The 14,476-nt window shown below is 48.0% G+C and overlaps 1 protein-coding gene across 1 annotated transcript; it reads left to right on the top strand.

The window, feature by feature from the left end:
• The first annotated feature begins 308 nt into the window (after positions 1-308).
• On the top strand, positions 309-13,275 carry LOC129328013 (zinc finger protein 345-like). Its single transcript, XM_054976756.1, has 6 exons — positions 309-430; positions 5,120-5,543; positions 5,730-5,832; positions 6,722-6,804; positions 7,760-7,886; positions 10,275-13,275. Exons 1-6 carry the CDS (start codon positions 309-311, stop codon positions 11,861-11,863), a joined length of 2,448 nt encoding a protein of 815 aa, XP_054832731.1. The 3' UTR covers positions 11,864-13,275.
• Positions 13,276-14,476: the final 1,201 nt, after the last annotated feature.

Raw genomic sequence — 14,476 nt, 5'->3', positions numbered from 1 at the left:
CAGAGGAGATACTTTCCATCCTCCACATCTGTGCTGCTTGCACAGTAAACTCTTTGCTTCCATGGCTAATCTCTGCCAGGATGGTCTGAGTCCCTTAATTTTGAGAGGCCAATTTTGAGGCTCCTCACTTTATTTTCTGAGGAATTCTGCCTGCCACAGTCATCTGTCACTTCTCGTGCAAATAGCATACGGGTGTGTGTGTGATAAGATGGGCCAATTGGTCCCATTACCTCAATTCTGAGAAGAGAAACTTCAAACATCATCCTGAATCGAGGGGGCAATTTTGCAGTTCCTATATTTAGTTTCGGATGAATTATGCCTCATATAAATGCCTGGAGTGTGGGAAAAGCTTCAGTTTGCGTATACACCTTACTTCCCATCAAAGAATTCACACAGGGGAGAAACCTTATCAGAGAGGACTGTGGATAAGGCAGCTGTGTTTGCTGGGGGAGTCCAGATATTGCCTACCATTCTGCCAGTCCGTTAAAATCTGATTTGCCTTCTTGTATTTAGCAAAGTTTAAGAAATTAGGTTTATTGCACGTGGTTTTTTTGTGATGATTGATTAGCTTCTTATGTACCTGTCAAGTTCTTGCCTAGGAGGGAGGTTAGGAGGCTGTCCTGCTGAAATTGAACCCACTACAGGGACAGTGGTGGCAGCAACTACCCAGAGACAGAAAAGTGAGATGGCTCCTCCAGGTGCTAGTCTAGGCAAGGGAGGGGTAGGCAGAGCAGGGTCTACCAGTTAAGGAAAGAAGAAGGGAGAGGCCCCAGTTTGCCACATTAGCATTGTTTATTTATGGGGGAATTTAGTAGTTTTCCAGCTTCCTTAAAATTTGAAATGGGTAACTTGGTTCATGAGTTACAGCTCAAACTAGAAAAGGTAGGGGAAATTGGTGCTAACCCCCTTGATGATATCATAACAAGCTTATGATATCAATCAGCAGGCTATCACATCAAAATATAATACCTAGACATACCCCTTCCAGAAACACACGAATAATTTTTGCCCACTTAGCTGATACAGATACGTCAATTTTTGGCTCTTGGCCTGTGGACTACAAGTCAGACCCAAAGGAGGCAACAACTGAACACCACCAGTTGTTACCTACAGCTCACAGCTGAAACCACATCGATGTACTATCAGTGACCATCGGCCTCTCCTGCCCAGGGATATTTCTCGTTCACAAGCCTTTCAGGTAGGTCTTTCCTTGTTTACAGGCAGCCCTCAACTTAAAACGGTTTCTCAGCAACTACCATGGACCACCCCACAGCAACATAAACCCAGGAACCAAACCTTGCGATGGACGCTGTCTGCACTTGGCAAACATTGTGGTCTCTGCTTGAGAAAATCAATGGACACAAATCATATTTTCTGGTAGGGGAACTTTTTAAATATCCCTGAACATACTAGTACAGACTTGAAGACTCACAGTTCTACCCCCCCCAAAGACCCCTTCAAAAAGAATATGTGCCATGAACATAGTGAATTAGAACCCATGACGAAATTAACCTCTTCAAGAGATCCTGGCCTAAACAAAGGACTTGGATTTCCTTACTCACTCTAATTGCTAACAGCTCTACAAGACCCCCCTTTTCAGAAATTTTAATTGGCTGTTTTTAATGTGTTTTATCAGACTATCAACTTTGTGCCCATATCAGTTAATTATCATTTATCTTTTAATTATCATTTGTCATTTAATTATCAATTGATTAGACTATGGCCGTTTCCACACACGTTGAATAATGCACTTTACTTATCCTTTATGGGGAATTTTCCAAAGACTGATGCTTTGGCCTTCCTAACTCAACTTTTATCTTTCTCCTTCACACAGAGAATTTACTCTTGAAAGACTCATGATGGAATTCACCTCAAAAACTGGGGTTGCCAGCTCCAGGTTGGGAAATCCCGGGAGATTTGTGGGGTAGAGCCTGGAGAGGGTAGGGTTTGGGGAGGGAAGGGCCCTCAACAGTGTACAATGCATGAGGGCCTACCCTGCAAAGCAGCCCAGGGGGATTGCTCCCTCTGTCCCGGAGATCAGCGGCAATCCGGGAGTCCTCCAGGCTCTCCCCCTCTGGAGGTCGGCAACCCTCCCTCCATCTTCTCTGTCTCGCTCCTCCCACTTGGAAACCTTCCCCATAAGAGGGAATTGATCTCCCCCTCCGCCTCTCTGAAGGGCTGGGCGGACTCTCGTGCAATCAATGCGGTTAATCTTTAGTTAGGACGGGGCCGCCGTTGGTGCGTTAGGAGTCGCTGGGTTTGGGGTGGCCCGCCTGGAGAATCGCCTGGAGAATCTCTGCCAGGCCCCTCCCTAGAAAAACCCGCGCCTGTTCTGGGCCGGATCCTGCGGCCGGAATCCACTTCTCCTCCTCCCAAAGTCAACGCAAAGCCCCTTTTGCAGAGAGATCGGAGGCGGAGGAGCGGCCCCGATGTCGAGCTGTTTAGCATTCAGTTCTCTGCATTGCTGTGTTGCGGGGGGGGGGGGGGCTGGAAAGGGGGGCGGGCGATCGCCCAAATGTCTCTTAGATCCGCAGCAGCGCCGCGCCCGGCGTCCCCCTTCCAGCCCGCGAAGGGCGACCGGGGCCCCCCTCGCAAGGGCGGGGCTGGGGCGGGTCAGCCGCGGGAGGCGCCTGCCTGGAAGGGCGGGTGGGGGGGGGCGCTTCCTTCCCCTCCCGCTCTTTGCAGAGAGTCTGCGCTTTTCTCGCGAGGAGGGGAGCAGCCCGTGGCCGGACCGGGTGAGCTGCGAGTGCATCTGCGGGGAGGGAGTGCGAGGCAAGGGGGCGAAAAGCGGGCCGGGGCCGTGAGGAATGCGGCCCGGGCGGGGGGCTTGGGGCGCGCAGCCGGGCACGGACTGAGGTTTGCGGAGAGGGAGCAGAAGGCCGACCTGGGCGTTGCTTCCCGAGGCCGGACCCTGCGCCTCCAGGAAGGCGCCTCCGAGATCAGGCGTCTCTTAGGGGGCCGGATTCAAAAGCCCCCCCCCCAAATCTCCTTACGGGGGCCTGCCTGGGGTTGCAAACTCTGGACTCCCCCGAGACTTGGGGGAGGACAGCCATTCCCTCCGGCGAGCTGCTCTGTGTCGCCTGGAGCTCCGGGGCCATCGCGGGAGATTTCCAGGCCCCATCTGGAGGTTGGCAACCGCGCCCGGAGGCAAATGGGACCCCCACCCCACCCCCGCCTCGCCTGCAAACTGGAGGACGTGGCTTCTTTTGTCGAATCCGGCCATCTCGTTTTAGGTCTTCCTCTTTTCCTACCGCTTTTCCTAGCATTATTGACTTTTCCAGAGAGTCTTGTCTTCTCATGACTGTCCAAAGTAGGATAGCCTCAGTTTGGTCATTTTAGCTTCTAGGGAGAATTCAGGCTTGATTGGATCTGGAACCCGCTTATTGGTCTTTTGGGCCTTCCAGGGCACCCGCAAAGCTGCTCCTTCCAACTACCATTAAATATGGTGACTGCAGGAAGCTCGGGGGTTGGTGTGCAAAGCGAGCAAGGATGGAGTCCCTGATAAGTACCCCAAACAGGACTTCCACGTTCTGCTTCAGCATTCAGGAGCTCGGGATGTTTAGCCTGGAGGGGAGACGACTGAGAGGTGAGAGGAGAACCATCTTCAAGTACTTGAAGCAAAATAGTAAGGAGTCCGGTAGCACCTTGAAGACTAACCAACTTTGTTTTAAGGTGCTTTATGTCTTTAAGGTGCTACTGGACTCTTTACTGTTTCGCTCCTCCAGACTAACATGGCTAACTCCTCTGGATCTAAGTCCTTGAAGGGCTGACATATAAGGGATGGCACAGAGTTGTTTTCCACTGCCCCAGAAGATCGGACCAGAACCACCGGGTTGAAATTAAATCAAATGAGTTGTTGCTGACGTTTAGAGTGGTCCCTCAGTGGGAAAGGCTTCCTCAGGAGGTGGTGGGCTCTCCTTCTTTGGAGGGTTTTAAGCAGAGGTTGGATGGCCATCGGACAGCAAGGCTGATTCTGTGAGCCTGGGCAGATTGCGAGGGGGCGGGCAGAAGGGGTTGCATCAGTGCTTGGATTTCGCGGCCCTTCTTACATGCCCAGGGTAAGGCCGATTGCCACCCTGAGGTGGGGTGGCGGTTTTTCACAGGCTGGTTTGGCTAGGGATCCTGGAGGTGTTTCGCCATCTTCTGGGCATGGAGAAGGGGTCACTGGGGCAGTCGGGGTGGGGAGGGTATTTGTGAATTTCTTGCATTGTGCAGGGGGTGGGACTAGATGACCCTAGAGAGTCCCTTCCAACACTATGATTCTATGATTTTTTCAACTCTGTATTGGGTTCTTGCTAAAGCTATGACTTCTGTATATTTGCCCCACAGCATTGCTTATGGAAACGTGCTTGGTATTGTATGGAAATGTCCTTGATGTTGATTGTACTAATCTGACTCTATGTAATCCGCCTCAGTTAGAAAGGCGGGCTATAAATGGCCTTAATAAATAATAAATTAATAAATAAGCAAGCAAGTATTTTGGATTTACGCTTTGGATACAATTTATGCAAAGGGCATGAATAATAGATTGGATTTGGCTTCATCTGTTTAAACTGCCCTGGTTGGCTTTGTCTCTTTAAGATGAGCGTTAGCAATTTCAGGGCTGATGTTATTCTGCATCTTATACAGCAGAGACAAGAGACCTTTTTTTGTCTCCTTGATTTGAACTTGGAAATTTTCTTCTTGTATGTGAGTTTTTTTGCTTTAAGGGGCTCTCTTTAAAAAAAAGTGGTCTGAATAAACAGGACAAAACAGAAAGGTTCTGATGAAGATTCAATAAAAATGGACTTGGGCTGGCAGTCTGTTACGTGATTTAACTCCTTTTTGATATATTATACATTTGTACTGTCCACTTGCCACCTTTCTTTTTCTCAAATTGTGAATCCAGTTACTATTTTCAGATCATAAATTAAAGTACATCCCTTCTTGTCATTTGCTAGATTAAAAAGGGGATACACAAATTAACAGAGGAGGGAGAGCAGGCTATTCCAGAGTTTCCTTGCCTTTAGTAGCAAGGTGTCTTCGTGCCTTTGCAGGACTTCGGGGCCCATTCTGCTTTTTGTGGCATTCAAAAGGAACTTTATAGCACCAGAGCACAGAGATCCTTCTGCCTCCACAGCTCCAGAGCCAAGATGGAAACAAAGAATTCAGCTGGGTCAAAAGCAGAATGGGGCCCTGAGGCCACAGAGGCAGCGATCAGTGGGGAATTCTGGGAAAGGTCTGTGCAAAATATTCCGGATGAGGATGCCACCAGGTCAGTAGGAGAGGCTCATCACTTCCAGCACGCCCGCTACCAGGAGGTCGAGGGGCCCCGAGAGGTCTGCAGCCGCCTCCACCAACTTTGCCACCAGTGGCTGAAGCCGGAAAGGCACAGCAAGATGGAGATCTTGGACCTGGTGGTCCTAGAGCAGTTCCTGGCCGTCCTGCCCCCGGAGATGGAGAGCTGGGTCTGGGAATGCCGTCCGCAGACCAGTTCCCAGGCAGTGGCCCTGGCAGAAGGCTTCCTGCTGAGCCAAGCAGAGAGTGAGAATCATGACCAGCAGGTGAGATACTTTCATGCACAACTGCAAAATATGGAAAAGTCTGTCCTAAAAATCCACCCCCCCCCCCACACCCAAATGCCCAGCCTTTAAAGAAATCAGCCTGCCAATCTTCCCTTCTCCACCCCTTCCTGGATGCTTCCTCTTCCGTTCCTAATTCCTCTCCCCCTTCCTTCTCTTCTCTTCCAGGGGCTGTCAGAAGAGGCTGCTGGTTTCTACAAGGCAGAAAAGGGGCCGTCCGATCCGAGGCAGAGGCCGCTCTTCTGGGGGGCCACACAGGAGAGCGATGGAGGTGGGTAAGGGTTTCTCTTGCACCTTCCCCCTCTCGGCCTCCTTCCTTCCCCACAGTAAGCAAGGCGGCCATTTCTGGGCTGCTATTAGAATTGGCACGGAAAAGACGTTGAGATCCAGCCTCTGCTTCCGGTTCAGAATGCATTTCCTTTCAGAAGTATAAAACTTTGTACCCTCAGAGCAGCCTTTTGAACTTCAAACCGGGTGGGGGTGGAAAGTGCCGTCAAGTCATAGCAATGCATCTGATGCAGAGACTTGTGGTTCTCAAAAGCTTATGCTACAATAAAGTTGGTTAGTCTTAAAGGTGCTACTGGACTCTTTACTATTTTGCTACTACAGACTAACACGGCTCTCTCTGGATGAAGTCAAAACTGACATAGCGACCCCTGCTGGGGGGGTGTCAAGGCAAGAGACTAACAGAGGCTGGAGAGAGCTAAAAACCCCCTGAAGGTTGGGTAGGCCGGGAGGGGGTGAAACATTGGGCAGAGGTAGCCACTGTTTGCCTCCATGCTTCATAGGGCTCAATGGAGTGGCGCTCGTGGGGCTGTTGGGAAATTCCTGGAGATTTAGGGGGTGGAGCCTGGTGAGGGCAGGGTACGGGGAGGGAAGAGGAGGGGCCTCATCAGGGCATAATGCCATAGAGTCCACCCTCCAAGGCAGCCATCTTCTTCAAGGGAACCGATCTCTATGGCCTGAATATCAGCTGTAATTCTGAGTGACCTCCAGACCCCACCTGCAGGCTGGCAACCCCAGTTCTGCCCCAGGGACATGAGAAAGAAAAGGCTCTTTGAAGTATGCAGGTCTCCAGCCTTTGACGCCTAAGAAAACGTGCATCCAGACCAAGCAGTTTGCAGGATCTGACTCTTCTCCCCTCCCCTCCTGTCTCACAGGTGATGGAAGGACACGGCTGGGAGGATCTGGAGCTTTGAGACCTGGTGGTGGACGTCAGGCGGCCCCTGAGCATCCAGATCGGGTAGGGAAGGAATCCTTGGGGGCATCTCAGGGGCCTCGATCCTCTGCCCCTTCTTGGGCCAGCCAGACCCCGTGTTTTCTCTTTCAGTCGAAGGGGCCGGCTAGGGCTGATTCAGTGAAGAAGCTTTCGCTCCTCCAGATCTGCTGTAGCCTGGTGGTTAAGTGGCTGGGCTGTGAATCAGCTCTCTGCTGGTTCGACTCCCACTCCTGTTACGAGGCCAGCAGGGGGCCTTGGATGAGCCTCCCAGTCCTCTCATCCCGTCTCCCCACCTGTATTGTGGGGATGTAACTAACACGGGGTTTGTTCTCTGCTCTGAGTGGAGCATTAATATTTAGTAGAGCGGTAAATAAGCACAGGTATTATGAAAGCTGTAGGAAGAGCCCCGTGGCACAGATTGGTAAACTGCAGTACTGAAGCCCAAGCTCTGCTCGTGACCTGAGTTCGATCCCGGCGGAAGCTGGGTTCAAGTAGCTGGCTCAAGGTTGGCTCAGCCTTCCATCCTTCCGAGGTCGGTAAAATGAGTACCCAGTTTCCTGGGGGTAAAGTGCAAATGACTGAGGAAGGCAATGGCAAACCAGCCAAGACAACATCATGATGTGATGTCCCCCCATGGGTTAGTAATGACTTGGTGCTTGCACAGGGGACTACATTTACCTACCTAGTAGCCCAGTGGCTGTGGTTGGGCTGTGAACCAGGATTCTGCTGGTTCGACTTCCACTCCTTCCATGAAGTCAGCAGGTGGCCTTGGGTCAGCCCCTCCTCTCAGCCCAGTCTCGTAGGGATGATAATAACACTGACTATGTTGCTGTGAGTGGGGCACTAATCTATCTAGCAAAGTGGTATGGAAGCACAGCTGTTGCTATTGTTGTTGCGGTTGTTGTTGTTACTCTCACACTACAAGACTGTTTTTGGCGTGTGCCATTATTTGTAAGGAGAAAATGTTTCTTTCTTGCAGGGTCCGGTGACTCTAGAGGAGGTGTCTGTCCGTTTCAGCCAGGAGGAGTGGGCTCTGCTGGATCCAGACCAAAGGACATTGTACAGGGAAGTCATGGAGGAGAATCGCAGGAACGTGGCTTCTCTCGGTATGGCTTTCTTTTTGCCTTTACTTGATCAATACAGAAAGTAGGAATCCATCAGTTTGGCTCAATGCGCGCTACATTTGTGTTTCATTTATGTAATGAAAATCTCTTTGTCAGTTAATCGTCTGGAGCTCTTTAAACCTCTAGCAACAACTGTGTTGGATAGGACTGGCTCCAGCTCCACCCCTGCTGAGGGACAGCCAATGGGAGTGGGCAGAATGCGGGGCCAACGGGAGTGAGCGTTGATGGGAGGGCCAGAAAAGGAGGGGGAGGTTTGGGGGCTGCTGACAGGAGGCAGCAGGCAGTTGAACCTGTTTTGATCCATTGAAGCCTTTCCTGTTTAACAACCATTTCTTTATAAGTTTAAAAATCGTTAACTCCGGTGCTCCATCTTGTAAAGAAAAGTACTTTTTTGTTGTTGTTTTTGTTTTAATTCTGGCTGGCCTGACGTTGTTAGCTGAGGGGAACTAAGACACACACACGGGCCCACAAATACACCCACACACAAATGCTCCGATCAGCACCAATGGGCCAATGTATCTAAATTAAATGGTGGCAGCATAGATATGGGGAATAACCTCTAAGTTCCCTTTCCCTGGGCAGTAGCTTGGGCCGTTAGCAGTCAAGCCAGACCCTCTCGCTATTAAAGGACATATGATGAATGGGGACATATCATAACCCTTTCCCCCATGCGCTCCAAGCACATGACTCATTGCCGGGCTAGGCAGATGGTTGCTACGAGTCGCAAACTTTTCCTGAACGGCGATATTTAGAACTGCATCATTTGTTGGCATCCAAATATGGCCCTGCAACATTGAGATGCTCCATGCTGGGGGTGTCAGCACCTGAAGGGGGGGTGCTCACCCTTCAGGTTGGTCTACGCGACGAGCCTGGCTTGGGTAGGCCTCCGAAATGAGGTGGGGAGGAATGAGGTTTACAGTACCTTTCACTCTCTCTCCTTCCACTGGATCGGCTTTCCCCACCTCTCTATCTCCTTGTCCCTCCCTCTCCGTCTCTCTCCCCCTCTGATTCTTCCTCACTCCCAGCTACTTCTCACTGGCCTCCTGTCCAAGCCCATTTTTATACGGCCATCCTGAGGGATATCCCCTCTCCTCCCCCATGCTTTACCCTGTCTGAGGCTGACTTGCCCTCCCCCAGGGTGGTTACCAGCACCACTGGCCTGTCTGGGGCTCTCGTGGGGTTTCCCCCATCCTCTGCCCCTCCCTGCCCCTCTAGCACTGTCTCACAGGGTGGGCCTGGCTGGGCTCCATTAGCCTGTGCAGCTCCACTGCTGTGTCTGCGTTTCCTTTGGAAGCCCCACCCTAGCAGTCTGGGCTGGTGCCACTCCAAGGGATGGGTTGTGGCCTGGGTGGGGCCTGTAGTACTTGGGTGAGGCCTCTGCCAGTTCAGCAGCCATCAGCTCCACCCATTTCTTTGCCGGCAGTGTCTGGGGCTGTGCTTCGGGTGAGGTGGGGATAGCTGTCCTGCCATGGCTGCTCCTGCTGCCTCAGCTGTATTCCCTGGCCTCTTGGAAGGCCGCTCAGGTGACTCCAGGGGAGTTGGGCTGGGCTGTCATCCACAGACAGAGTGTTTCAGAGTCTTCCTCACTTTTGGAAACTAATTGAATGAATGTAGAAACCAAGACCTACGATATTTGTTTATAGATATTTGATGCCTATTAATAAATATGATCTGCAGGTTCTCAGGGCTGAATGGAATAAGGAGCTAGGTTGTGTAGATTTGCCAAAGCAACAGGATATGGCCTTAAGTTCTGTGCCTCTTACTTCTGTGGATCTTAAGCTGTGACTTACCCAGCAAAAAATTGTTTTTAGGGTATATTGGACACTGCAGGGCATTTTTAGTAAAGGATTAAGTACAGTCTCTAATTGTTGGCGTTGTAACTTACAGCATGTGTCTCTCAAGCACACGCTTTGGACATGTCCAGTTGTTCGGTCTCTTTGGGAAGAAGTCATTACTCAAATCAATTTTATATTAGAACATTCATCAATTTTGGAAGATATCTGTGCTATTCTAAACTATTTGCCCATTTCCTGGAGCCTAACTAATGGTCAGGAAAAATGGACCCTCCATGCCCGTACTATTGCTAAAAGACTTCTGTTACCTGTAATTAGATGGACTGGGGACCTCACAACTTTATCAGCATTTGAACATGTGACATGCACGTACCAATGGCAGTCCATTTATTTTTAGATATTTGTAGAGCTTTTGTAGAAGCTACATGTATACCTGGCACTATTATTGTTATATCTGATTGTTGTTAAGTTTTTATAGAAGTTAAAAAATTGTTCTTTAAAAAGTAGTTAATTTTGTTTATCCAATGACCAGACAATCAATTTCTTCCTCATCCATCTTTTTCTTTCTTTTCTGCAGAGCATGAGAGGAAGAGAACGGAAGAAGAGCATAAGAGGGGAACTGAAGCAACGTCAAAATGGAGAAGGAAATCCAGTGTTTACGAAGATGCCAGTTCCCCTGAAATTCCAGTCCAAGAAGAAAGTTACAAAAGAAATAAGATAATTTTCAGTCTGTGTGCCAGAATCTTAACTGGGAACTCAAGCTTTAGCTCACATCAGAGAATACAAAATCAGGAAAATCATTTGGAAGGGTCAGAATATCGGAAGAGCTTCAGCCTGGGCCAAAACCTTCTTATACATGAGAAACTCCACACCCAAGAGATGCCACATGGACACTCACAGTGTGAAAAAGGTCAGAATATGGACTACCTAATTCAAGAACAAAGAGGGCACACAGGTGAGAAACCTAATCGATGTCCAGATGGCAGAAAGAGCTTCAGCTGTAGCTCAACCCTTCCTTCCCAACATAGAGGAGAGAAATCTTATAACTGTTCAGATTGCGGAAAGCTCTTCAGATATAGGTCCCCCCTTACTTCCCATCAAAGAATCCACACAGGAGAGAAACCATATCAATGTTCAGAGTGTGGAAAGAGCTTCTGTCAAAAGAGCTATCTTAATAACCATCAAAGAATCCACACAGGGGAGAAACCACATCAATGCTCAGAATGTGGAAAGAGCTTCTGTCAAATGCGCTATCTTACTAAACATAAAAGAATCCACACAGGGCAGAAACCATATCAATGCTCAGAATGTGTAAAGAGCTTCCATCTAAAGGTCCTTCTTACTAACCATCAAAGCATCCACACAGGGAAAAAACCATATCAATGCTCAGAGTGTGGAAAGAGCTTCCGTCTAAAGTACCACCTTACTAACCATCAAATAATTCACACAGGGAAGAAACCATACAAATGTTCAGAATGTGGAAAGAGCTTCAGTCAAAAGTACCTCCTTACTAACCATCAAATAATTCACACAGGGAAGAAACCGTACAAATGTTCAGAATGTGGAAAGAGCTTCAGCCAAAAGAACTATCTTAATAACCATCAAAGAATCCACTGTCTTACTGACTATCAAAGAATCCACACAGGGAAGAAACCATATCAATGCTCAGAGTGTGGAAAGAGCTTTCTTCTGAAGGCCCAGCTGACTAGCCATCAAAGAACCCACTTAGAGGGCGAGAAACTGTATAAATGCTTCGAATGTGGAAAGAAGTTCCGTCATAAATTGACCCTCACTAACCATCAAAGAATCCACACAGGGGAGAAACCATATAAATGCTTAGAATGTGGGACAAGCTTTACTGCCTATTCAGGCCTTGCTTATCATCACAGAATCCACACAGGGGAGAAACCATATACATGTTTAGAATGTGGAAAGAGCTTCGTTCAGAAGAGCCACCTTTCTCACCATCAAAGAATCCACACAGGGGAGAAACCTTATCAATGCTCAGTATGTGGAAAGAGCTTCAGTCAGAAGGCAAGCCTCACTAACCATCAAAGAACCCACACAGGGGAGAAATCATTTACGTGCTTGGAGCGTGGGAAGAGCTTCAGTAAAAAGGCCAACCTTGCTTCTCATCAGAAAACATACACAAGAGAGAAGCCATAAATATGCTCAAGAGTGTGGAAAGAGATTCACCTAGTGTGACAGCCCTATCAGAGAATGTGCAGGCTAGAAACTATATAAACACTTAGAAAAGATAAAGAGCTTTAGTCGACAATGTACTCAAACTATCCATTATAGAACTCATATGGGAAAAAATACTTGGGGTGTGGAGTGAGTTTCAGTCAGAATATGCAGCTTACATCCTATTAAAGCCCTATATCAGTGAGAGCTTCTATTAATTTCTGGTAACTGAAAATTGCTTTTTTGGGCAATTAAAATTTATGAGACATCACACGAGTCACGCAAGGGAAATGAATGCTTCAAAGACTGGACCCTTTTTTGATACATCAAAGAAGGAAGAAACCATATACATGATTCGAGCTTCAAGCATACGAGCGCTGATCAGAAAGAATCCTGACATTTTTGCCATTATCTCCTTTCGCAAAAATGGACGATATTTTGGTGGCCCCCTGCAACTCTTTGGCTAAAGAAAGTGGATGTGGCAGAATGGAAGAACCTCTGCTTTGCATGCAGAATATCTCTGGCATCTCCTGTCAAAAGCAAGAGGCAGTAGACAAGGTGAAAGACCTGCACCTCAGACCCCGGACAGCCTCTGCCGGTTGGAGCACACAATACTGACCTTGGTGGATGGATGGTCTGATTCGGTAGATTCGGTAGAAAGCAGGTTCACATGCATTCATGTCAACAGCAGATGAGTGGCCCTGCCACATAGTCATTATTCTTATCATATCTATGCATGTTAATCTTTATTTGATGTAGTTTCATAATCCTCGTAAGGTTCAGCAGCCAGTCAGGAAAAGCACAGGACGACCTCTTAGCCTGATTGTTGAGTATGTAGCTGAAGAAACACCAGAAGTATTGTTTTTCTTCTTTACAAACAAGTACCACGTTTAGCCTTATAACTTTGCTTTGAGAATTTAAGGAGCGTTTCCAAGATACCTCAGCGCACCTGTTGCTTACCTTTGTGGATGAATCATTTTATTTAGAAAATAAATCACTTGTTAACATTGGAAAGATTCATCTGTCCCTGTCACTTGCTCTGTAAAATGTGTAATGTAAGGTGTTAATCACCTGGATAGCCCAGGCAAACCAAATCTTATCTGATTTTGGAAGCTAAGCAGAGTCAAACTTGGTTAGTAATTGGATGGGAGACCTCCAACAAATAACAACAACAACAGCATTTGATTTGTATGCTGCCATTCAGAACAATTTAATTCCCACTCAGACTGGTTTGCATAGTATGTCATTATTACCCCCACAACAAACACCCTGTGAGACGGGTGAGGCTGAGAGAGCTCCAGAGAACTGTGACTAGCCCAAGGTCACCCACTTGGCTTCAAGTTGAGGAGTGGGGAATCAAACCCGGCTCTCCAAAGACGAGTGTTGCAGAGGGAGGCAATGGCAAACCACCTCTGTTAGTCTCTTGCTTTGAAAACCCCCACCAGGGGTTACCGTAAATCAGCTAGGTAAGATACCTCTTAGAGGAGGGGCCCTCAAAGCTTTACATCGCAGTCTGCCAATCAGCTAAAATCAGATTCGCCTTTATGTTCACGAATTAACTAAGTTTGAGAAACGTTGCTAAACCTGATTTTATTGCATGCATTTTTTTCCTATACTGGTAAGATCACTTAGCATCTGTACAAAATAGTAATGGTTTATTTTAATAAAATCATTAACTTAAAAAAGTTCTCTGTTTTGCTGGCCAAATGATCTGATGCCAGAACTCATCTTGTTTCATTATGCTGTAAGAAAGAAGTCTCCCCCTGAGAGGTTGTTTTAAACAGACCCAGTTAGGAGATGGTTGTTGTGGGTTTTCCGGGCTGTATTGCCTTGGTCTTGGCAAAAGACTTTTGGTGCTACACCTCTGAAGATGCCAGCCACAGCTGCTGGCGAAACGTCAGGAACTACAATGCCAAGACCACGGCAATACAGCCCGGAAAACCCACAACAACCACCGTTCTCCGGCCGTGAAAGCCTTCGACAATACACCAGTTAGGAGATCTTTGCATGTGAAGATACCTCCTCATGAGCCAAGCTCAATGCTGTTCTCTAAACTGGGTGCAAATCCTTAGGGTACCCTAAGGACTAACCATTTAATTCCAGCATAAGCTTTGTCAGATGTTGTTAGTCTTCTCAAGACACCACTTTGTTTTTGTTACGAGACACTAAGACCATTTCTCTCTGGAATCATTTGGCTAAACGTTGACAGAGAAAACTGCTTCCCATCTGTTCTCTTCCCAGTGCTGTATTAGATACATTGGTGGCGCTGGCTTTTCACACCTACATGCCTAGGTGCTATTTGTCTGAACTTGATGGGTGCTCTTCACCCTGTGAATTGGAGGGTGGGAGCAAGATCCCGGGAGGAGTGAAACCCACTACCTTGATCTTTCCTGGTTGTTAAAAGAACCAGAAGGGAATCAGTCTTCTGGACAAGGTGAAGTTGCAAAAAAGCCTCCTTGAGAGAAGGAGTGTTCCCAGAAGCAGTCAAAGCTGTGATGTGTCCTTTTCTTAAGAAGCCTTCTCTTGACCTAGCTGCTCTTTCGGCCCCTTTCCAGTATTCTGCAATTGGGCCAGGTGGTGGAGTGTATGGGGGTC

This window comes from Eublepharis macularius, chromosome 4 (assembly GCF_028583425.1).
Source record: "Eublepharis macularius isolate TG4126 chromosome 4, MPM_Emac_v1.0, whole genome shotgun sequence".
Classification (NCBI taxonomy): Eukaryota; Metazoa; Chordata; class Lepidosauria; order Squamata; family Eublepharidae; genus Eublepharis; species Eublepharis macularius.
Note: the sequence above shows the minus strand (reverse complement) of the source record. Positions and strands in the feature narration are given on the sequence as shown.

Excerpts from the sequence above, each read along its gene's own strand:
- LOC129328013 (XM_054976756.1), top strand. The coding sequence starts at position 309 with ATGAATTATGCCTCATATAAATGCCTGGAGTGTGGGAAAAGCTTCAGT. Across the intron at positions 5,833-6,721 it reads CACACAGGAGAGCGATGGAG|GTGATGGAAGGACACGGCTG; the intron begins GTGGGTAAGGGT and ends CCTGTCTCACAG. Across the intron at positions 6,805-7,759 it reads CCCCTGAGCATCCAGATCGG|GGTCCGGTGACTCTAGAGGA; the intron begins GTAGGGAAGGAA and ends TCTTTCTTGCAG.